The 24,953-nt window shown below is 37.5% G+C and overlaps 3 protein-coding genes across 3 annotated transcripts; 1 reads left to right on the top strand and 2 right to left on the bottom strand.

Annotated features, from left to right (window-relative positions):
• Nucleotides 1-350: 350 nt before the first annotated feature.
• LOC140038532 (putative F-box protein At1g67623) lies at nucleotides 351-1,502 on the bottom strand. Its single transcript, XM_072083917.1, has 3 exons — nucleotides 1,390-1,502; nucleotides 1,127-1,289; nucleotides 351-731 (listed from the first exon to the last, which is right to left on the bottom strand). Exons 1-3 carry the CDS (start codon nucleotides 1,500-1,502, stop codon nucleotides 351-353), a joined length of 657 nt encoding a protein of 218 aa, XP_071940018.1.
• A 10,640-nt stretch (nucleotides 1,503-12,142) lies between these two features.
• Nucleotides 12,143-13,050, top strand: LOC140038538 (protein MAIN-LIKE 2-like). The gene is made up of 2 exons (XM_072083921.1): nucleotides 12,143-12,721; nucleotides 12,865-13,050. Exons 1-2 carry the CDS (start codon nucleotides 12,143-12,145, stop codon nucleotides 13,048-13,050), a joined length of 765 nt encoding a protein of 254 aa, XP_071940022.1.
• A 4,086-nt stretch (nucleotides 13,051-17,136) lies between these two features.
• LOC113736967 (protein FAR1-RELATED SEQUENCE 5-like) lies at nucleotides 17,137-18,477 on the bottom strand. The gene has a single exon (XM_027264201.1). It carries the CDS (start codon nucleotides 18,475-18,477, stop codon nucleotides 17,137-17,139), a length of 1,341 nt encoding a protein of 446 aa, XP_027120002.1.
• Nucleotides 18,478-24,953: the final 6,476 nt, after the last annotated feature.

A 24,953-nucleotide genomic window follows, 5' to 3' on the forward strand; every position in this document is an offset into this window, starting at 1 on the left:
GTACTGAAGGTACTTTTACGTGTATATGTACATTGCTAAATATAGAGCGTAACAAGCCCTGCAGACCACCGCCCAATCTCCTCCGACGGCCCTGAAAAATCAATTGTATTTCAGTGTGCTAATCCTTTGTTAACGCACCGGATTTTTAGAAAATCGTCATACTAACTTCATGAATGATTCGATCAAATACAGAACATACAAGGGCCAAAATACGCTATTTAGCTTTTCATACCAGTAATATTAAGAGAGTAAGAAGTAGCGGTCAATTCAGTTGCCAAACATAATTAATTTGTACACGATGGTGACAAATTTGTGCAGTCAAAGGAGTTCTCAACATTCAATCTTATACACTAACGATAAGGTAGGGCAGCACAAATTGCTCCAATTTCTTCATCGCAAGCGCAACCTTCACATGTACTCTCCTCCACGTCATCGGCATCCATGGGCCATGAAGATGTTTTCCTCTCATGTGTAATGGCACAACAAATGGGCGTTGGGTTTAGAAACACAGGATTCTTGACCCATATCATCCTCAGTAGCGCTCGCAAATTGTCACGGCAAAGTTTCACTCTGCCTTTCAGAATTCTGGATTTCTTCATCCCGCTCAGCAGTCTCATACCTTTGCGCTTTAACTCGTCCCCACCAACAAAGATGTAAATTATTCCCAACGCATATGCAGCATCAGCATGGCCTGAATTAGCAGCTTCTTCGACACATTCCAATGCGTAAAACTGAGTAACGAAAAAGTTAAAAAGTTTAGGCGGAACAGTGGCGACGGGACAAGAATTATTTACTGGGGCCCAAAACTGCAGTAACCTATTGTAGGCCAATGTTTTGGGGGTGAAGTGTGCTGACCAAAATCACAATGAAATTCAAATGAAAGAGATGATGTGAGCTTAGTCTAGAAATTTTGTAACTCAAGTATGCTTATGGAATATTAGTTCATTACTATTCCATTTAAAACATTACCGAATTTTTCCATTACTATTGCGTCTTACGTTCCAAAGCAATCCAACTTCTCGTAACGTTGACCAGGAGTTATACTGTACATGACTAAATTGTTCATTACCAACTTCAAATGAAAAGGCAGAATATTCGAGCAACGGGAGATCGGCCCGATGCTTACCACTCCTTTTCGATACAAGGCTTCTGGATTTTTGCTTTCTCTACACTTCTTCAAGAACCTCGACACTTTGTCGTTTTTTTGCCACGGAACGATTTCAAACTTGTCGAGTGACACCCGCTGGTAAATGTTGTCTGCCTCCGAAACTTCGTAAAACAACTTACAGCTGCAAAATAAGAGAAATGATCCATTAAACTCAAACGAAAAGCAGAGAATGGAACAAGAATACGCCTCTTCCTCTTTGTATCATCAATAGCAGAACGAACCATAGTTTTGCCCGGAAAAGATCAGTGGATGAAGAAGATGCGACACGTGCAAGCACCTCGGTCGGAAGGGAGAGGATGGAGGTTCTTGAACTCCCTTTTTGTTCGTTGGCCATAACCGGTTAACTCCTTTTATTGGGTACAGTTGAGTGAATCCTTGAAAGCCCCAAGAATGGAGTAAACTTCAAACAACAACTACTTCGTAATAAAATCCAATAATCATTGATCAGGTGTAATATCCCGAATTTCTGGGAGACCGACTAACCGTAGCAATAAACGAACAGAAGTGGGAAAGTGGCGACTTCTCCTGCAAACGACGCAACATTTTGTCGTCAAAAAACTGTCATCCGAAACAATTTTACAAACCGACCAACGTATCTGTCAATACGGTTAATTCATCCGAGCCGTAACAATACACCGATAGCAAGGGAACATGAGCAGTCATGGAGTACACGTACATCGTAAATTTACGGATGTTCATCGCAGAGCAGAGGAGGTTCCACAGTGATAAATAGGGAGTGTTAGTTCGTACCTGTAATGGGTCGTCAACCAGTTTCTAGAAGTCGGTAGCACAGATTTGGGAGATAGGTCTGGCGGGGTAAATGACAACCAAAAGGTCGCGTCCGATGCATATACTCCCGCCAGACTGACTCCTCGTATGCTGCCACGGACGTCCTAACTGGAACCCATTAATTGAGAAGAGGCATAACAGCTGGTGTTTATTCTCCAAGTGGGGTAAATGGCATAAAGAGGTGGTGTTTATCCTCTGTAAGGCTTTTCTCTATTATAAGAACTGAGTATTATTTTTTGTTATAAAACTAATAAAATGAAATACTATAATTGAATTGAAAACATACTAGGTTTCCTTTTGGCCGCTATTAAACCCTTTTTCCCTATAAAGAGTTGGTATGTTTTCAAAAAAAATCCGATACAAAACATACTACAAAACATGTCAGTTTCCCATTAAGAGCTGGTATAGTATGCGTTGTTTGTTCTATTTTTCCTAAACCGTCATATATTTAATTTATTTTAAATAAAAACCATACTAGTTCTGTCTTGGCCGTACAATACACACTACAAAATCTGTCAATTTCTCGTAAAGAGCTGGTATGCTATGCGCTATTTCGTTTTCTTTTTTTAACTTTAACATATTAAATTTATGTTAAATACATAAATTTAACTTTCAAAAATTGGCGCTAAATTACTTTTTCTATTGCCGCCTAGGAGTAATAATTTTTTAATCACCTTCATTAGATATTAAATTTCTGTTATTCTAGTTAAATGTAATTACCAACCAGCAGATACATTTGTCAATTAGATAATGTAAGTAAAATTTAAAAGGTGATATACTAATATTTTTACGAAAGGAAAACTAATAGGTTTTGTATTTAACATAAATTAAATACGTGAAAGTAAAAAAAAAAAAGGTTAATTGCCCATAATATATCCGTTTTGTATAGGTTTCCTCTATTACGACTTTCTTCCATTTAATTAGTTTAATTAGTTACTTATTTTATGTTAGATACATAACCTACTAGTTGGCTTAAAATTTGTGAAAATCGGCATTTTTCCTGGCACATCTGGTGCTTACAATTTTTTGTATTGTACTTATAACCCCTCAACTTTAGTAATCATTCTAATAATTTATTCTTCTTTCAATCTTCTACCAATACAAGGATCAAAGGGGCATCCATGGAATAAAAATACCTTCTCAGGGGAGGTTTGTGAGATTATTCATATTTATTGTATTCGTTCCGAAACATCAACTACACATGATGGGAGACTCCAAGTACTTAACCAAGCAATAACCTCATCCCAAACCCAAATAAGCAAACAAATGTGTTGACTACTGTTGGGGAAAACCTATTCCCTCCAACCCCAAAATTCTTGTTAAAGGCACTGTCCGTCAACACCGTGGGAGCGTCGCGTCCTTGTGTTTGGCAGAGATAAAGTTAGGCGGTGTAGCGGAGGAGATTAACCTTTGCGAATGGCTTCTTCGTCTTCAGCCGGGTCGGTCAATAGCACGGTCTGGCCTACATTATATTGCAATTGTGGTCGAAGCTGTGCAGTTCGTGTTGTCTGGAAGTCTGAAGCAAACAGGGGGCGCCACTACTATCGCTGCGCTAACGCCCTAGTAAGTTCTTCGGTAGAACTGTTCCGAACAAAAATTTCGGATTGCTGACATGGTTGTATTGCAGAGGCCCTATCGAACGTTCATTGGCTGGTGTGATGAGTTTGCACGAGCAACGGGTTTGAAGTTCCCGATCTCGCCCCGTCAAGTACCGCCCCCGTCACCAATACACCCGCGGCGGAGGTGTCTGCCATCATAGCTGAACTGAGAAGCATGCAAACGAACGTGACGATCCTTAACATTGCTGTGGTAGCTGTGGTGGCGGTAGTCCTTGTTCTGGTTCTGAAACCGTGAATTAATGTGTTGGCATTGATTGCATTCCCTCCAAACCCCCCCGTACAGTACTGGACTATGTTGTCCGTAAGGATAGAATGGCCATTTAGGCTCGTTTACAGCCGCTTGTATTTTTGGTTGCTACTGCTGTGGCATTGCCTTTTGTCCATCCGTTGTCAACCGGTGGTTGCCGCATGTGCCACTGAGTTGGCCCAACGGGCGGACTGTTACTGTTTAAATGGTGATTTTGCGTTATATAACATACTAGATTTCCGTATTTGGTTTTTGTTTACGTTGTGCATTATATGATTTTCCGAAATGCCTGTTCCCTTTGTCCCCCGAAATGTGTGTGCGGATGAGATACTAGGGATCATTGATTGATCGATGAACGTCATTAGTCACTGGGATGGCAATCGCTGCGTTGTTAAATATGAACTTCAGCTTAGCCAGGCAACTGAACAAGCTGAAGCTCACGTACAACCAATTGTCCAAGTGTGGCACAGCATTGTTAGGTTTATCACAGCGAAATTTGTAGAGTTGACCGACGAAACAAGTTCTTACTTTTATATTTGGATTTAAGTACCTCCGCTTACATATCCGACAAACGGTGCACTCCTAATTTTCAGGCCTTGCATATTATCATCCCCTAACCCCTACCCTTCATACGCTAACAATCAAAACCATGCATGGTACGCCCAACAACAGCAAGGGGCATGAACAAAAAACCACCCACCATCCAAATATGATGTTGAACAAAAAAAATTAAAAGCACACCGCTGTACCTGCGAACGTTCACTCGAATCGCTCCACAATAAGACCAAACATAGGGTTTAAGGAGGCAACCGTGGTAGCTACCCTGAGAAAGCTGCTGTATTTTTTGGGCCGCACAGTGAGAAGAAGGCTGTCAATAGCATCTCTGTCTTCAAACGTGATCTCTCCAGCTGATGGATTCCAACAAATGGTTGCGGTGTGAAGGTTGTCCGCAATGGCAACGTTGCGCGTCATACTGGCGGGATACCCCTGTTCAGCCAGAAACCTTGTTACAGACCAGTCTTCAAAGTTGGCGCCGAAGAGGATCCACACGTCGGTATGGAACAGTGGTTTTAGACCGAGGAAATGTGCAACAAATTCCTCCTTGCCCACAAACCAGGCATTGTAGGTCATGATGTAAAACGCCTTCAGGTTCTGCATAAGGAGGAGTGGACGACGGCGCCACTTGACCAGCGACCGGAATACTTCCTCGTTCGCAATGGGGTTGCAAACGGGGATGCAAGACACCAGCATCGACTGCGGAAACTCCGCTCCGGGAAACCTATCTAACCGAACCAGCGCTTCATCAACTATCCACTTCACTCCAATGTGGTGAAGTGGTAAGACCTCATCTTGAAAGTAGTCGACCATGCCTCCGTTGTTGAGAACATGTATTTCAGGAAGTCATCCAAGTGCCATGAGTCAGTCTGGAAAAGGATTCTGTTACGAGGAGGCTGGTCAGTTCAGGGGGTGGAACATGCAGAACCAAGCGAAACTTTTGTCTAGTTACGTGTTACAGGTGGTAAAGAAAGATGCGAAACTTATAGATGGTAGTTGTATGAAGCTGAAGCGGCATGCAATAGCGAAGGCTGTTGTGCGAAACCAATGCGGGGGTGAATGGGCATGCAAGGAAGAAGTTTAGTTGTGTGAAGCTCTTATAAGAGGAGATATGGATGACGGACCGGAGTTTAAATGGAGGAGCTTGCAGTGCATCGACTGAGTGGTTAAGACCAGTTTGACCTCATTCAGGCTTCCTTTTGCGGACCACGATTAACGAACCTAAGTTAGGTTAGTGCGATAATAAGTCACAGTTGGCACTGCATCTAATTTTTTATTTGGAAAAATTAGAAGAACCAAATCGCATGCATATTTCTGAATTGCACTACTCCACTGTAGAAGACCAGCTGTGGACGTGTTCAGCAGGAATATGAGAACAGAGTACCCATTTCTGTAGACAGACATGTTTTTCCGAATACAATAATAACAATGATTTTTCCAATAAAATAGCAGCCTTTTATGTGTTTTCGCCATTACAATAACAGGGTACTCATTTTCCCTTCTACAAATACATTTAGTTGTGGGTCGAATAACAATGCAACCGTTTTCGAAGAAAATATCAGCTGTTTACGGCATTCCTCCATTACAACAAAAGAGTACCCATTGTTCCATACACAACTTAATTTAAGGGATAAAATATAGATAAAACATTTCTGAATAAAACACCAGCTATTTTCTGCCTATCCTCCGTTATAAGATAACGGTACTCATTTTCCCATTAACGGCTTCAGTTCCTCCTTTGGCTGAAACAATAATAAATCCATTTTGGTAGACAAGAACAACTCTTTATGCCTTTCCTACCCCTATTTGCTTGGAACAAGTTTGTAGCTTGCTTATTACAATAAACGAATTGAAGACGGTTAAACAAAACGGACTTTATGGCTGTCATGTTGCACAAGTAATACCACAGTGCACATTTAAGCAGAGTACCACTAACCAAATTATGTATTTGAGTTATAAAGTAACCCTTGTCCACTTCAACATACGCTTTTCTTGGGTTTGCTCCATTGTAATCGGAGTACCCATTTTTAGGTATCAAAGCGAATTTGCTTGAATTCGGAGTATCGTCCCCCGAAAATAATTTGAGAAGGTTAAAACACCAACTCTTCAAGTCTTTCCTCCTTCATGACCTTTGACTATCAGTTTTCCCAAAACGCGTTATGAAGTTGGGATGACATAAAATGCCAAGTAGTTCTCGCATAAAACACCGGCCATACTTGGCTTTCCTCCATTCAAGTAAATAAATACGTTTCCTAATCTAGGTTGAATGGGGCATGCAAGAGAGATTTTTTTATCATCAGTAAGAATACATTTGTATCACTTACTGTATCTTAATCTATGTTGGATGGGAGCCTACGGAAGCGGTTGTACGAGTTAGTGGGTTAATAAGACCCAACTAGGTTCAACAACTGGTGTAAGGCACACCAGTTATATTTTTTAAGGCAGCAGAAAATTTGGCTCCGGTCATCATACGAGTCACATGGGTTACAGGGAGCTTATGTTAGAGAGCAAATTTAGCTCGGTTGGAGTGTAATTCCCCAAGATGACAAGACTGGCGCCAGTCTTGCTTATAGGAGAAGATGCACAAAGGTGTACGGTTGGACAGATAATGAACGGTCATACGTCAATGGTCGCCCACCTTTCACTGTGAATTCCATTGTGAGATTAGAAGGCAACGTTTTTGAATGACTACTGCAGCGTGCCCCTTCACATTTGCTTAGGGGCGCCAACACTGGCGGTCCAATCGCGTATGGCGAAAGGATGAAAGCATGTTCCCGCCTTGAAATTTAGTCCAATCTTTACAGGCCATATGCACTGTGCAGCCGCAGATATTAGTCATGACACATCAGTAAATTCACAGTTTTCTTTATATTTGATAAACTTAAGTGTTAGTAATTCACAATTCGCGCTTGTGAAGATTAGCGAAAGAATTAAAGAGTTGGGTTCAGCAAATGGGTTGTTCATTTTATTTGTTTGCAAGGGTAGAATAAGCGATGTTGTTCATTTTATTTTGTCATGGTCCCTTACGAGTTGATTGCGTAAATTGAAATTTACAAATTCGGCTGCTGAATCATCCAAAAAAAAGTTTCATTATGCTCCTTAATTATCCAACAATTATTCCATAAATTTTCCGCAAACTTATGCGTAGTTCGACACGGTAGTATTTTGACACGTCCTAGGCTCGGGATTGTATTGAAAATGAAAATAATATTTTTACATCTTTTTATATTGTGGTACACAATAATAAATAAAATATATATACATATGTATATATGTATATATATATAGAAAATTTGAAATAAGTGATGCATGACATGCTAAAAAAATTGTAATGTATAATGATTTACATAACAGAAGGATTGTTAAATACAGTGAATGAGAGGGTTAGGTTGGTTGGGAAGATTAGAAATAGTTTTTAAAAATGTATCGATATCCGACAAATTATATTAAGAAATACCCATCTACCAGTACTTGCATTCTTATAAAAATTTATAACTAATTTGATGATTGCATTTCTTGACAAACAAGTGTAAGTGGTATGTCGTGGCCATAAAATTGTTGACTATGAATATTTACGGTAGCAGTTCCGATAAATCTGAACACAAATTTAAAAAAAAAGTTGTTTACTGATATGTTCGGGTGAGTTTTCAAAAATGTGAAAACGCATCTTCATTTCCTTCTTCTTTTATCTGTCCCCTATCCATCAGACGCCTCCTAGTACTTTCATATCTTATATCATGGAAAGAATATAAAAAAAGGTACGATTAGAGAACATTATAGATCAGTACAGAGAGATTATACACTCCACATTCAAAAAAGTAACATTATACTTTAAGAGAAAGATATAGAACATGTTAACCCTAAAATACAACTTAATTTTTATATATCTGACCCAAATTTGATGTTACATTGCAATAAGAGTGGAAAACCCAAGTGGTACAAGCTGAATTTTGGTAGCAGTGATTATTTTATGTATTGTTATATCTGTCTTCATATGTAAAAATGTGGATTGCTACATTATATACATAACAATAAAGCCACGTATATATATATATATATATATTGTAGTACTTGAGGATATTATACTGTGTTATTAGTTTTTCATTTTCATTATGACATACTAATAATTCATGACATTGTAATAATTTTTTAATTTTATTATGCTACATAAAGTTAAATGTACGGGGTCGCAGCGACATGAATTTAGAGGTTACGTATAAGCGGAGGAGGGAGGGAACAAAATGGTGAGAAGTTGAAGAGTGATAGGAAAGATTGCCAAAAAAGTATGGGTTACAGGGATGGATGGAAACGGGAATAAAAAATAAAGGGGATTGAAGGGATACGATATAGATGATTGTGATTTTGAATATTTGTAAGAAGTCTAAAAATACATATTGCAGAGATTTTTTTAAAAATACGACGTTAAAATTTGTAAAAAATGGTAAAGTAAATGCATTCAACAATTTTTGGGGCACAAGATAGGAGAATGATTTTTTTTTAAAAAGGGAACAAAATGAATTGGTTGAGAACTTGAGATCCTTGTTTTTTATTATAGGTTTTTTATATATGGACCTTAACATAATATGTTCTGTCCAATATTGATGCATTGAATTATTTAAGAAACACTTTTCATCTTACCACCCATGCTAACTGTCTCTTTAAATGCATTAAAAATTCTGTTACCTTGTACATGATTCTAGATTACTTTTTTTCCGAAATATTAAGCATCTCTTCTTCAAAAAGTGTTAGTATAGATATGTTTATTATTTTGCACCACAATATCTACCTATTATATAAGAAGAAAGTGGAGTTACTATAGCAACTCCAATGATTGCCAAGTGGATCTTTCTCATTTTGACACGTGGCCCATTCCTTTTCTTTTCTTCATTTTGCTTTGTTTTTTCTTTTGTTCACTTTATTTCCTTTCTCTTTTTTGATTGAAGATAAAGATAATTAAACAAATCCTCATGTGCACTACATGTTTCTTATATAGTTTCTACTTTGTACTCCGTTTTTTCCCCTATCATCCTAATTATTTATTCTATTTTTTTCTCTATTGGATTAGTTGATGCATTTTCTTTCATTTTTCCCCATAATTAACTAAACGAATGATTTCATTATCGGAGATCAAGAATGGGTTTGATATTTCCTTTCTTCCATAGTCCAATAATTATGATTCATAATCTTCTATGTTTAATGTCTCTTTTTGGTATATACTATTTGATATTTTTTTTTGTCATTTTTTGCGTCTTGATCAGCAACCTTTGCTTATTGCTTTTCTCACCTATTTCTTCTTCATCTGACTTTCTTTTCTGCCCAAAAGAGGTATGTGATGCTGTGAATATTTTTCCCCAAATCTAAAGAAACATTTTTTTAGTTTTTTTATAATTTATTTATTCTGAAACTACTTTTTGATATTTTTATTTTTGGAAAAAAATAAACTAAGGTTGACAACAAGACGAGTGGTGATTACGTGAAAAATTTTTAGGCTAACAATGAAAGAATTGTAACTACTTTTCCCTCATAAAATAAATAACACCATTATGCAGATTCATTCTATTTTTCATTTTTTATTTATTAAAATTGTTATTTGATAATAGGGTGATAGTACTACAATAGAGGACAAAAAAATCTAATAAATGAAAATCCAAGGTAAACGATGATCAGGAAGAAAAAAATGATGCTTATTAAATTAAAAAATAATCAAAATCTCTTAATTGATGGATAGGTAATTATATTTTAATTTATATAAAGTTTATTAATTGTGAAAAATGCTTAGAAACTTGATAAGGTGGATGACGTGTAAAATAATTGTTGGGGCTAGCATTTTGGAATGTGAAGATAATATTTTATATCTCTTCATTCAACATTTTGAATGACTAGCTTGTATCCATGATAGGTAGTTTATTTTCATGGTTTTAATTTTAGTAAATGATAGCTTGGAAATAAAAGAAGTGCAAAATTAGATTTCATAATCTTTTACTTAAACTAGTTCTATATGACTTACTCCTATCCTTTTTTATTGCCCAAAATGATAGATAATGTAATTAGAGTTTGAGATGATTGTTAGGCATAGAAATGGACATGTCATTACTATTTGGCTAAAGAAGTTAATAATATTTTGTTGATTTGACTAGCTAAAACAATTGCAGTTTTCAAAGGAATGCATTTGGTGGTGGAAGTTAGTATTGAGGCTTTTAGCTTACAGTGTCACTCTACAAAATATTATTAGAAAATTCTATTTTCATTAAGAAGACATATTTGCAATGAAACAAATTGTTGAATTTGAATTTGCATATATAGATTTACAAATATGGCAATTCATGTTTTTATTTAAACTTGCTATACATATTCTATAACTATTTGGTTAGATAATGTTTTCATCTATTTGTAATGCTATTAGACATGATTTAAATGGATAGATTAACTCGCTATTTCTCTCAAAAAAGAAAGAAAAATATGCAAGTTTGTATTTTTTTTTAATGATGTTGAAGATAGTCGCAGGTTTTTGTGGCTTTCTATATTTTTTCTAATTATTAAAATGTTAGAAACATTATGACTACTGTTTATTTAATTACAACTAAAACTATGCTGCTATTAAACCGATAATGCACTCATAATGGATTTGCTTTGTTTTCTTTTTTGGTATCATTATGTACACATAATATTGGTTAAAAATTCTTTTTCCAAATCACAATAAATTGGAGTTAACTTTATATATGAAATTTATTTTCACAGCAAATTTTAATTATTTTTATACTTAATATTTTTCCTATATTTCTATTCATTATGTACTAAAACATTTGTTGCTATGTATTTAACTAATGTTCTAGAGGGCCCTGGCTGTGCGTTGCACAGCCGAGTACCTCTAGTATGAATATATGTGGAATGTTATTTTGATTTGAAATATTAACCCGTGTCAACAGAGTAGTGCCATTGGAGTTATGGCAACTCGTATTCGTTTATCGTCCGGACCATCCATTACAGGTGCTTTTCAATTTTAGCTGTTAATGTCCCGAAATTGCGGTTTGTGTTTTTAAATTCAAATTTTTTCATCTTTTCTAATCCAATTTCCCCCCTTGCTATAATCAAATTTTCGGAGACATTTCATTGCTTACGACGCGCAGGTTGGCCACAATACTGTTTCCTTAGTCGTCCAAGTAAAACTGAAAAGGGTATGTATGTAAAGGCCAATGAAAACATGCATAGCACACACGCCGACCATCACTGTAACACATATTTCCCAATTTGCAACCCTACTTAGAAGGTACAAGGGCATTGCACGCCCAACCTGGCCACAGCCGTCCAAAATGTCTAACTATTCAAATTTCTCGCGAAGAAAGACGCCTACGGACCTACAAGGCCGCAACACTTAACGGCAAAGCTGTTCATAATCGCGAGTGGGGCGACAGGGATTTTGTGATAGGCTGCGCCGTCACAATATTCGTCCAAAATCCAACTCCAACAGCCGTGTGATGGGCAGGCTCCATCGCTACCGGCCACCGCGTGATGAAGAACACTCGCAAGAACTGCTGGTTGATCGGAAAACCCACATATCACACATTTTCCTTGCACAGGGGGTAAATGTTGCAGAATCAATGTCGACAATTACTTGTGCTTATTTTGCCCTAAGTCCTCATTTGGTTTATACATATATATAACTGGCTGAATTGGTTCTACATTAATGCACAGGAAGTCTATTCAATTTATCCTAGAGGGTCGTCAGTCGAAATTATGGAGTGGTGGAAGAGGCTGCCCCGTAAGATGGCCGCGAAAGTTGTTAGTGTTGGGTTTGGGGATTTTTTGAGCCACTTGCCCGTGGCCGATAGAGATAGGAAGTTGCCTGTCGCACTTGCGGAGCGATGGTGGAACTCAACAAACTCCTTCCACTTGCCTTTCGGAGAGATGACACAGACACCCTTGGACTTCACCTGTATAACCGGTGTTGCAGTGGGCAGCTTGCCCATTCCGTGGGATTACAATGTTAGGAAAAATGCCAATTACATCAAGGAGCAATTGGGTTGGGTGCCAGCTTTTGCTTCTGCCGGTGCCATCAGAGTTACCGATTTATTATCATTCTACAAAGACAAGGCGATTGACGAGAATGACGACGTCCAGCTGGCACATCTGACTAGAGCTTTCTTTCTATACATGCTTGGCCGCACTTTACTTAGCAACACGGCCGAAACAATTCACCTGTACTGTTTGCCTGCGCTGGAGGACGTAGATCGTATAGGGGATTATAACTGGGGAGGGGCGGGGATATCAACCTTGTACAGATTTATGTCCGCTGTCTCCCGACGCCTGACGAAAAGCCTTGGCGGCTACAGCTTCGTTTGGGAGGTAAGTCCAGAATTGCCTTCACTCTGTGTCAATTCGACATTTCCATGTTCCGTTACATAAACTTTTTTGGTAGTTAGTGTTCATCTTAAACGCTGGACATAATCATCTCGAACGCTGGACATAATTTGTACGACCACGTGTAGGTGTGGGCTTATGAAATTCTTCAGTTAAATCCGTATAAACTGAAACAGGACGAGATGGACGTATTGCCCAGAATGTGGCGATGGCGCTCATGTAATAGAGCCAGCCGACAATCACCGTCTACGGTCGAACATTTTCGCCGCGCAATTGACACCATTAGCCCGGAAAACGTTAGTTCCCATACTTAGCACATCCAATAGTTTCTACCGCCTAAGTGTTAACAGTTGTTATGAATTTGTTCCGCCTGTTGAACAAACCAATGTTACATCGCTTGTTAATTGTGTGTCATATGTCAACTGGCTGCCCTTCCCTGCAATGGCATTGCCGAGTCGGTATCTCAAATCCAAGGAACTAACTGCAACGAGATTGCTTTTGGATGGCCCCATGGGAAGATTTTACTACCTGGGCGAGAGGGTTATTAGGCAGGTGTATGCAGGTGTATGTGCAAAACAACCTCCCCATCGGCCATCAGATATGTACAACACTGATACAATTTCGGGAAACAGGCTACATGATGTGCTTCATGGACTACCCATTGCAAGCCTATACCCAGATCCCCCTCCATATGCTACGTATGACGAGTTTGTGCGTAGCAGGCTAATGAAACTAATGACTTCCTCCACGTTGCCACCCAGTGGGAAGGACTGCGTAATTCATATATGTGACCAGTTGCCACTAAGTGTGGCTACAACACCGTCACTGAAACATCCAATTAATTACCCTCCCTGGTCTGTGTTGTGCATACAAACTGATGGATCACTGGAGTAAGAGTGCATTCACAAAGTTGGTGGCGATGTAATAGGGTTGCCTCTTCCATGTGCTGTTGGTGATGTGGTATGGCATTCTTCGCCCTGTACTTCACCCGCCATTTAATTTTAGCAATTTGTGTAAAATTAATACAGCCATCTGTGTTGTTTCCGCTTAGGTGCCTAGACACTGGTACGAGAACCTGCTTGTTTAGTGCATGGGCCTGAGAAAGAAAGTCTTAGAAAAAAGTGCAGAAATATTTTGTTTGGCATCCAATGTGTCGGACAACTCACAAGTGGTGGACCAAAGGCTACATCAAATACAGGTAATTTTGGAAAGTGCATTGAAGCTCCAAAAGGGGGCAGGGAAACGCTGCCTTCACGGTGAAATTGGTGGCCGGGAATCCTGTGTTTCTAAGCGTCCGAACACAAGTGCCGGGACGCAGACATTTACGGATGAGCTTGGTAGAGGCAAAGCTCACGAATGTCAGGGAATTCATAATGCCAAAAACTGAGCACCCATGGCCCATAACCGCAAACAAGGTTGTGTAGCCGGAGGAATGAGCATGCAAACTAGTTGGGAGTTCCCACCAACAAAGCCAAGCTGTGAGCAATCGCCATGTCTGTTGTGTAATTCTGATACAATTTTTAACTTGAACACGGAAAATGTTAACAATTGACAGATAATTGGTAACGTTGAACTTGTTTGTCTAAATTTGTACCGTTTAACTGCTTTGATAGAAAAATTGTCACCGTAAATTTCTCACAACTAATTTATAGTCATGTTCTTATTTTTCGTCTGTCCCAGATTGTTCTTCACCTGCAATTGAAGCTTGCAGTGAAATTAAATATTTACAACAAAACAATTTAAATGGAAGTTGTTGTTATTATAAATCTATCACATTTAATGCATTACATTTTTCAAACTTATTTATATCATGACAGAAAAGCCTTTTGTATGAATGCAACTCCAACACAAGAATATGAGTTCAATGTATTAGTAAAGTTACTCGAACTAATTAATAATATCTATTAGTAAATATGTATAATTATTAGTATAATTCATAAAATTAATTATATTACATAAATTAATATACATATATAATACCATTGTTATTGGTGCACTGAAAAGACGCATAAGCATTGTGAGCAATGAAAATAGATGGGGAGAAACAGAAGTTACTGTTCCTACACCTTAATGGAACGATGGGCAAAAGAAAGGCGTTGGGCCTTACGGTTATTGGTTAGGATAGCAAGGAGAGGAACAAACAGCCCATATCGTAAAAGCAGTTTATAGCAGCAGCGTAAGGCACCAGTTTACAAAGCTGGGCAACTGAAGCTGATTCCCAAGTAGCCACTTCGGAAAACGTCTATCCCACGAAGAGATTTTGCGCAACATACGCTTCCACTTAATTTCCTATTTACAAAAAAGGACCGTAACAAGTTTGCTTCGTCTAATAAACAATTTGTCAACTACTTACTCTCCTATTAACCAAGTGCAGTAGCACTATTTGCTATAGCAGTGCTTACGACGCAACCATGACAGTCATGCATCTGGTGATCCTTCTGTGCATAACCCCTTCGGTGGAACTACAATGACTTATCCATCTAGACCTAGAAATCTTGAATACTCTTCAGCCCACCGATACATAACAAAAGACAATCCCTCAAGCCGGTGTTGCTCTGTAACCTGTCTGTTGTCACGGTTGCTATTTCCATGCACAACCATACCATCTCTTTCAACCTCTGCATTTCACACCTAAAAGAATATATAATAGGATTTACACACGCAACAGCTGTGAAATAAGAACAACAAAGCCATTTACCAACAAGTACTGCATTAGTACAATGACTGTTTACTACCTTTGAGTGGCTGTGGTCATAACAGCTTACAATGGCCCATGACACATTCAAACTTACATTATTTACACTTCAATGGTAACGGAATCAAATTTTTTTAAACACCACTACAACCTGTACCCAGTATTCCCCGCATTCATGAATACCTTGTAGCCTTCTCATGCTCAAAACAAATTAATGTGAAGGAAAAATACAAACCGTTCCCCTTCTACAATTTTGTACTTGTTTCATTGAAAGACTACTCTTGCACCTCTACTCACCAAAACCTACCTTATTTATTGCGTAACTGCAAACCGAAGCATCACAACAGTAGTGCCTCATCTTTCTCCTGGACTTCTTTGTTGGCCACCTGTGTCCCTTCCACCGCTACCGAATGGTTGTGGTACAAATGCTTGTTCTCTCCATTCGCCTGAGTCGCTCCAGCCCGTACCAATTTCAAATGATTTTTCCAGCGAGTCATCCAAACAATTTTTCATATAATCATCATGAACTGCTGTGTTGTGCGAATTCTTTTTGTATGGGCATGTTCGTTGGTTGTGGCCTGCCTGCAATCTTAAATCCATATATCACATGTCAAATAATTTGTGACTACAAGTAATCACGTCAATTAAGCACAATGCTAACATTACACCACTTCAACTTTCTTGCATTGCCAAAAACTTTGTATACTTTGTATGCACTTTTAATTATGTGTTTATTTGCTACTGTTGATAATAAGAACGAAAAATACCCACTTCTTCATTATTACCTTCACTGTCCACTTCATGTATTTTATCAATTAACTACTGTATAACTACGTATGCAATTCCAATAGTACCTGCAATGACCACACTTTCTTTTCTTCTTTGCTTCTGCATGCTTGTGATCACCTTTAGACCGAGACACCCTGGGATCTAACAGCCCAAATGTTCTTCTACTTCTATCGTTCCTCACTCTTGAATCCATTGCAAATTCGTCTCCCCCATATCCCCTGTCAATCCACTTCTCCTTTAGGTCCACAGAATGCTTGTCAAACATCTGCTGCAGATCATTAAACGCATCATCCATGTAGGACGCATAGTAACACATAGTATTACAGCTGGACTTTAAAGTGCCATATCTGGCCATTTGTGTCAGCCGTTCGTCTGCAACAAATGCTTTCATTCCATTATTAGTACAGTAAATTCCCTTGGTCCACTAAAGAATATTCTCCCGGATGCTTGTCACAGGCTATGTTCGTGGCACTTGCATAGAAATGCACAGAGTAATATTCGCTGCGAGGAGTTTAATAACAGTTGTATAACCTGATGGCGAGAAAGTGTAGCACTCTTGAGTTTGAGGATCGGTGGGCTAGGTTAGTTAATGAATGTGGGGTGGTAGAGAATGAGTGGGTGAAGAAGTTGTACCGTAGGAGAAGGTTATGGGCAGAGGCCTATTTACGCGGTCATTTTTTTGCAGCTATGAGAAGTACTCAAAGGTGTGAGAAAATGAATGTTTTTTTGAATGAGTACTTGAATGAAAAAATGCGACTATATGAATTCGTTAGAAGTTTTGATTTGGCAATAGCATGACTTCGACATACTGAGAGCAAAGCAGTTCACACAAGCGAAAATACAAAACCAGTCTTAACCACAATCCTGCCCGAATTAGAGGGAAGTGCAGCGGAGGTGTTTACAAGGAATGTGTTCTTTATGGTGAGGAAGCATTTGAACAGGCAAGGACTTCTAATTTCTGAGGGCTGGAACGAGGATGGAGGGAGTCGTACATATTATTACTCGAAATATGGTGGACACGAAATAAGTTGGAGGGTGGATTATGATAGGTCAATGGAGAAGCTAATATGCTCTTGCATGAAATTCGAGTCAAAGGGGATTCCTTGTGCTCACATGTTTCACGTAATGGTGGTAGAAGGAATGAACAGGAACCCAGAAGCATGCATTTCGTCATCACTGCTACTGGCCTTCTACCTTTCATAGTCTCTACAAATGTACTTAGCACCCATTCATATGTTTCAATCCTCTCATCTGATAGCAGTGCACAGCCAAAAACAGTACTGTTCAAATGGTTGTTTACCCCTGCAAGTACAACTAGTGGCTTGCGGTATTTATTTGTTTTGTATGTTGTATCAAATACCAATACATCTCCAAATACACTGAAGTCCGCACGAGATTTAGAATCTGCCCAAAACAACCTTGCCAATCTTCCTTCGTTATCTACATGATATTTATAAAAGAACATGTCATCGGCATCCTTCTTCGCTGCCAAGAACCCAAGTGCCCCTTCTGCATCGCCATTAAAAATATCTTTTCTACGTTCCTCGTCCATTCGGTTATACAGATCTTTAATGCAAAATCCCACGTTACTATACCCTCCGGGTTTGATAACAAAATGTTTCATTATCTGGCATATTCTAGTCCCAGCCAACTTTAGACTTTTTGCCTGCGCATATTCTGCATCGTTCACTTTTCTATGCCACCTAATGTGTTGCACACTTGCCTCTGATGCCAGCGGGTGATTGTGCTCCATAATGAAACGTGTCACCACATACTTTACCGATTCTATGTCATATTTCACGCGAAAGCGAGCCCCACACCCGGTTCTTGTGATTGGTTTTGTTTCTCTTTTCCGGTCTTCATAATTAAACCACTTTTCATTCCTATAACCTTCACAGCAACATACCCATTTTCTAAATCTTGAAATGCCATCTGCATCTTGTTTGGCATTACTTTTACGAATCCCAAATCCGCTTAGTTTCGCATACAAATTATAGAATTCCCCAGCTTCTTCTTCCGTGTCAAATGTTAATTTCATTACGTCATCCATGCCTATTGCGCCCACCAATTCATCTGCCTCCTCATCTTCGTGTCCTCCTATTGAACCACCGATTTCTTCAATGAATGTGTCTCGGTCACACTCAGGTTCTTGGTTAAGGTCAAATGACCTTAACCTGCTGCAACCATCCATCCCCATTTTTCCGTTCTCTGTTTCCTGCACCATGTCATGAGTTTTAAGCGCCCCATCCTGCCCCATAGTTACAACCCCTGTATGGTTGTTCAATGTTTTTTCTAACCACTTAACATTTTTTTTCAGCCTCCCCATATGCTTTCGTTTGTAACATAAATACTGATCGTCTACTAATGGAACAAAACATATATACACGATCATTTCAGTTAATAAACCATACTTTATCTCACAACTTTTACATAATACAGACGATAAACATTACTCTAACATTCATATACACAGTTTTTATAAGTGTGGCTGATGCAATTATATCAACCTTTAGCACAAAATACCACTATCGACATGTATTTTCAAAGTTATGGACAAAAGTACTCACCTTTGATTTCTCTGCTTCTGTTCCACGCCGCTGCATTCTGTCACCACAGCTTCGGAAGGCCCTTCCTCAGATATATTTACCGTCACCGCCTGCGCCTGAATTTAGGCCACTAGACACCACCTCTGACTATTCCGCCTTGACTTCTTCTTTACCAAATTTTTGCCTTCGATTCCGACCTCACCACCTGTCTTCAAACACACGCATCACTGCGGGCCCCAACATGGCTGTGTGTTTAGTACCTAATACGCTTCCTCTTCGGTGGCCCCAGCATGGCTTTGTTTAGTACTGCTTACGCTTCGTTTTCGATGTTTTATACAACAGAACCGACACCGGCGTGTTAATTTTTATGCTTTCTGATAAATAATTTTGTATTCAAGCAAATTGGGTTCTCCTGACTGTCTGATGGACGAAAGCCGTAAAGAGCTGGTCATTTATAAGGCAACCGTTTTAACTAAATTTTATCCCATAACCCAACATTTGTATATAAGGCACGTTGGGTACTCTGTCACTGTAATGGTTGAAAGGTACAAAGAACTGGTCTTTTACTCACCAACGGGTCTAATTTTATTTTATCCGATAAATCAGTCTATCTTTATGCCACCTTCGGTATTATGTTGTTATAATGGAAGAAAACCAAAGGGAGCTGAAACTTTTAAACTAAGACACCCGTTTGAATATAATAATGGTTCTCAAAATGGATTTAATCTTTAGTTGTAGTGCAGGAAAGCCATAAAGAGTTGGCTCTTTATTCAAAAATGCATTTGAATATGATATTGTGCGATCACTAACATTTGTATTCAAGGAAAATGGGTACTTCCGTTGTTATTATGGACGAAAGAGTTGAAAATTTGGGTTGTTTTAATAAAGTTAACTGGTTTATTTTTACTCCTTAGCCCATTATATTTATGTTAATTCCATTTCACCCCAATGCATTTCCAGCTTGTACAGTACGCTACATTTCCAATGTCCAAACCGCGGTTATAGGTCATCACTTCCTTTTCTAGAATTATTCCCTTTCGTCATCCGTACTTGTCAGGTTGCAACGTGGAGGCTTCTTTGCCATATTATTTGCTTTCCACACCTGTCTTCGAACTTTGTGAATACACTACAGAAATTACCATGGTGGAGTATCACGTGTCTACCAAAATAGTAAATATCCTTATACTATAATATTAAGCTAGTTTTTAGGTTAAACTTTTCTTTAAATTTTGACCACCTTCTTGTGGGCAAGATAATCTTTTTAGATTAGAGTCAATACAAATGTAACATTAAAGGTGCGTTTGATAAAGGTGAAGTTCGAAAACTTAAATCTGAAATTTGAATCCATTAAAATATTGAATTATTAAGTATTAAATCTAATAGATTTGAGTGTATATCACATTAAGTGATAAGTGAATAGCTTATCATTTAATTTTGAAAAAAAATTTCGTTTCGAAAATTCAGTGCAACTTAATTAATTCAAATGTTTAATTTTTTATTATTAAACGTGTCTGACCATATCAAGGTCTGAATCCGTTAAATTTAAGTGTTGAATTAGATTATCAAACAGGACCTAAGTACGAGTATAATTACTCTTTTGTTCTTATTTAGTGTGAATTGGTCTTTTCTTCACGTAGGATGACATCAATTGTTCTTAGGCTATTGTCTTAACTGTTCAAGTGTCAAGTGTCTAGTAGAAAAATAGTACAAAATTGATTAAATTTCTTTCCCTGTTGATAAAAACATCCTCTCAAAAAGCGACAATCTTTTCAAGGTGGACGGAGTAATATATTACTTTTATTATTGTATAGTCTAAAAAAGTGACCTATATATATATATATATATATATATATATATATATATATATATACGCACACACTTGGTTAATGTATTGAATTAAAAATTAAATTCTTTCTATAAAAAAGTAAAATAAAGTATTAAGTATTATGATCCATCATTGATCAATTGAGAAAGTGGGAAAAATTATACTCCCTCCGTCCCATTTTGATAGTCATGTTTCTTTTTTCACACAATTTAAGAAAAAATAGTTAATTTTGTTGGAAAAATAAATTTAGAGTGCTATTTTCCTAAAATATCCTCACATTAAATAGAGTACAACTTTATAGGAACTTGAATTGATGGTAAAAAAAGAGTCAACTCTCATTAAATGTGGTTGGTTTATAATAACAACAACTTACATTGAATAAGGGTATTTTAGGAAAATTAAAATACAACTACATTCTTCAAGTGGAGAGTGGACTACAATTTGGGACAGATAAAAAAGGAAAACAGGACTATCAAAGTGGGATGGAGGGAGTAAATAGGAGGTCTTGGATTTAAAGTCTCCCACTTACCAAAAAAAAAAAAGAAGATCAAATTTAAAATGAGTTTTTGGATAAGAAACATGAAATTATATAACAATTGAAATTCCTAAATGATTTAGAGCTAAAATATAATTTCAAAAAAGTAAAATGACAAAAAACATAATGATGCAAAAAAGTAGGTACACAAGGAAACTCAAAAGAATTAAAGAAGTTAAAGCAAAAAGATGCATATTACGACGAAAACATACCCAGCTGTCCATCTCACATTAAATGTCCCAGACAAATAAGGCTACTTGACTGCATTAAACAACTAGGCATAAATGTTCAAGTGAAGAACCGAACGAGTCAATACCGGACGAGTCAACTAGGCATAAATGTTTAATAAAAACTATACCTGGCAATTATGCTCAAAACCCAACAATCCACCCAACCCACCCACTAATTTCAGATGTTGGGTTGGGTAATTTGGGTGTTGGATCAATTTTGGGTTGGGTAATAAAAACCCAAATATATTTTGAGCGGAATGGGTATTTGTGTTGGGTACCCATTACCCAACTTCCACTTTCATTTGACAGAGATGTAAAACTTGTTCTTATACTATTGTCTTCTCTAGTTTGTACAAATTATAAATATTACTACCCAGATTTCTAGTTAGCATCAAATTTGACTCTCAAGCGGATTAAAGTTTTTCTTGAATAAGAGAAGAATAATTTAAGTCTTGGCATTTTTCGTTAAACTTTTACTAGAATTATATTTCACGTTACACTATGAATTAGGTGACACCCATAATAAGGATCATAGGAATGACCAAGTAATCGTGAAGGATATATGGCGTAATATGGAGTATAACACAAAAATGTTGAACGGAGGATCAAATGCCAAATTCTACTCATGATGTATTCAAAATAAATTTCATATGCAAATTCGGAAGTTATCTTTTAGGACGCAACATGATTCATTTTGTGTTTATTTCTAATTTCTAATTTCTCCATTTTACAACGGCTCAGATGTGTTATCATGCATGATTCTTTTGTATTTATTTTTTGGATCAAAATTTCAGTTTATAACTTTCTTTAAAGTGTGATTGGATCCAAGTAGTTTAAACAGTTAGTATGTGTGTGTATTTGTAAAAGTATATTAGTGTGTATTTTAGTGTGTTTGTATGTGTAAAAATAACGTATTTCAAAAGAACTTAAAAAGTGAGTGTGTGTTTGTATCTGTGAGTGTTTTAGTGTGTGAAAATATATCTTTCTATGTGAAAATATATTTATGTGTGTGAAATTTTTTTTTTGTATGTGAAAATATATTTGAGAGAGTTAATGTATCAAAATCTATTATTTAATATATTGGGTCATATTTGGGTCATGGGTTTGAGATAACCCAATATGACCCAACCCAAAATTAACCCAACCTAATATTGGGCGGATTGGGTATAATCCATTTAAATAAAAACCCAACATCAACCCTCCCAAAACCCGTTCAACCCGCCCAGTTGCCAGGTATAATAAAAACCGTTTCAATTCATCAGATGAACAGTCAATACCGGACGAGTTAACTATTTTACTACAACATTTAATTTCTAAAGCGGTGTTTTGAACCATTCCAGGGTTGGACGTCAGCCAGCTCGAACAGCAACTAGATTGACGGTTCAACCGGTTCGATTGAGCAGCCCGAGCTGAGTTTTAAAACTCTGCTTCTTACCATTATTAGATACTGATAGAACGATTCCTATAGTCATTGTTGTATTAAACTTTAACAAGCTATGCGTTTCAATAATTATTGGATTGTCTGTGACAAGTGAAGGCAAATTTGGATCCTCTCCTGACTTGGACTTTCATGATTGAGACAGGTTTAGCTGAAGATGTTAGCTTTTAGGGACACTATGCAGTGGAAAAATAAAAATTTTTCCCTAAAACTATCCTGGAATCACCCTAGATTTTACGTATGATGCACTAAAAGTAGGGTTATAGGATTACCTTAATTCTTGCGGCGACTCCCTGTAGCGTTGTTGAGGATGGTCAGCCCTTGAGCAGTCCAGTCGTCCTGCCTCTACTGATATCCACGCTAGAGTAACCTTGGGTCGTCTCACGAACTATGTATTGAAGAGCAAGAAAAAGTTGCTAGCCCTTCTTGCTCTTATTCGAAGTATGTGACTCTCACAGACTCTCCCTTTTCCTTTTTGTTTACCTTCACCCTCTCAAAACCATCCTCTATCTCTCCCTTAGGAGTTAAAAGGAGAGAGAGAGATAATAAGATAGAATGATGAGTCTTGCTGTCTGATTCAAAATCAAACGATAAGACTTCTCATCACACAAGACTCTATCTATCAGTTATCTGACAGATAAGAGATAATCGTTCACTCTTATCTACTCAAATAGGCCTGGGATTTATTTTCTTTTAAAATTAAACCCCGATAATTTACATAGTTTTAATCCAGGATTAAATCTCTATTGCGTGTGACCCAATAGGTCCCGAATAAATTGGTAATAATTATGGTTTAATAATTAGATAAAATAAACGACTTTATTTTATCATAACTTATAATAAATAATTAATCCATAATTATAGACCACGAGCGGTGTCGAGCAACACATCGCAACCGCCCAATTATTCGGAATTAGTCAAGGGAATTTGACCTAACCTTTCCGTGAAAAATTACCGTGTAATTATTATCCTTTCACCAAAGATATCCAATTAGTCAGGAATAAGGAATAAGTGCCAATTCCCTGATGACTAATTAAGTTTTCTAGTTCCCGAAATTTACCCTAAATTAGATTAAATTGAAGACATTCTTCAATTTACCTGATAGTCGACTTTAGGATCAATTTCCCACTAGTGGCCATCCGGATATCAACTCCTTCTATCAGAGTGGTAAATCCTATCTCGATCACCCATTTTCTTTACATGCTTCACACTACATCCAACTTCTACACTTTAAGGCACTCACGAAGAGAACAAGTAATTAGAGTCAAAATGTAGCGATTCACGCTCAAGATACTATGGTAATCTCAAGTCGTAGGATCACTTATACAATTTTTCACTAGAGATACACCATTGGCACTAGATAGGTATCCTAACGGGATCTCTAAATGGATCACTCCAATGCATTTGTACTTTCCAAATCATCTACACATTAGCCTAGGTATCATCATACCATAGTTGATGAGAACAACCACTAATTACATTAATTAGAGGCTAACTGTGTACTAGTTTTACCGTACTAAAGATGTCCTATTTCATTAGTACTATAACTAGGAAATTTTAAGAATATTACTATAAATGCGATTGATATCTCATAGTCATCAACTCTTGTGACTACCATCACATTAGTAAACATTCTAAGGACTTTATCAGTTATATCTAATATTTAACAGATAAATAAGAAGTTATTAAAATACAAAACATATAATTTAGGAATGTATAAAATAAAAACAAATACATTGTTTTAGGGCATACATTCCAACAATCTCCCACTTGCACTAAAACACATTATCCATGTTTTTCATCCCATAAGATAATACATGACTATCATGCTTCTTTTGAGGAAGAATTTTAGTAAGAGGATCAGCTATGTTATCCTCTGTGGAGACTCTCTCTATCTTTACATCATTCCTAGCAACGATTTCTCTAATCAAGTGAAATCTCCTAAGCATATGTTTGGATTGCTGATGAGACCTAGGTTCCTTGGCTTGAGCTATAGCTCCATTGTTATCACAATACAAAGTGACCGGATCAACAATGGTTGGAACCACACCAAGTTCAATTACGAACTTCTTGATCCAAACTGCTTCCTTAGCTGCTTCCGCGGCCGCAATGTACTTAGCCTCTGTTGTAGGATCTGCTGTGGTGTCTTGTTTGGAACT

This window comes from Coffea arabica, chromosome 1c (assembly GCF_036785885.1).
Source record: "Coffea arabica cultivar ET-39 chromosome 1c, Coffea Arabica ET-39 HiFi, whole genome shotgun sequence".
Taxonomy (NCBI): domain Eukaryota; kingdom Viridiplantae; phylum Streptophyta; class Magnoliopsida; order Gentianales; family Rubiaceae; genus Coffea; species Coffea arabica.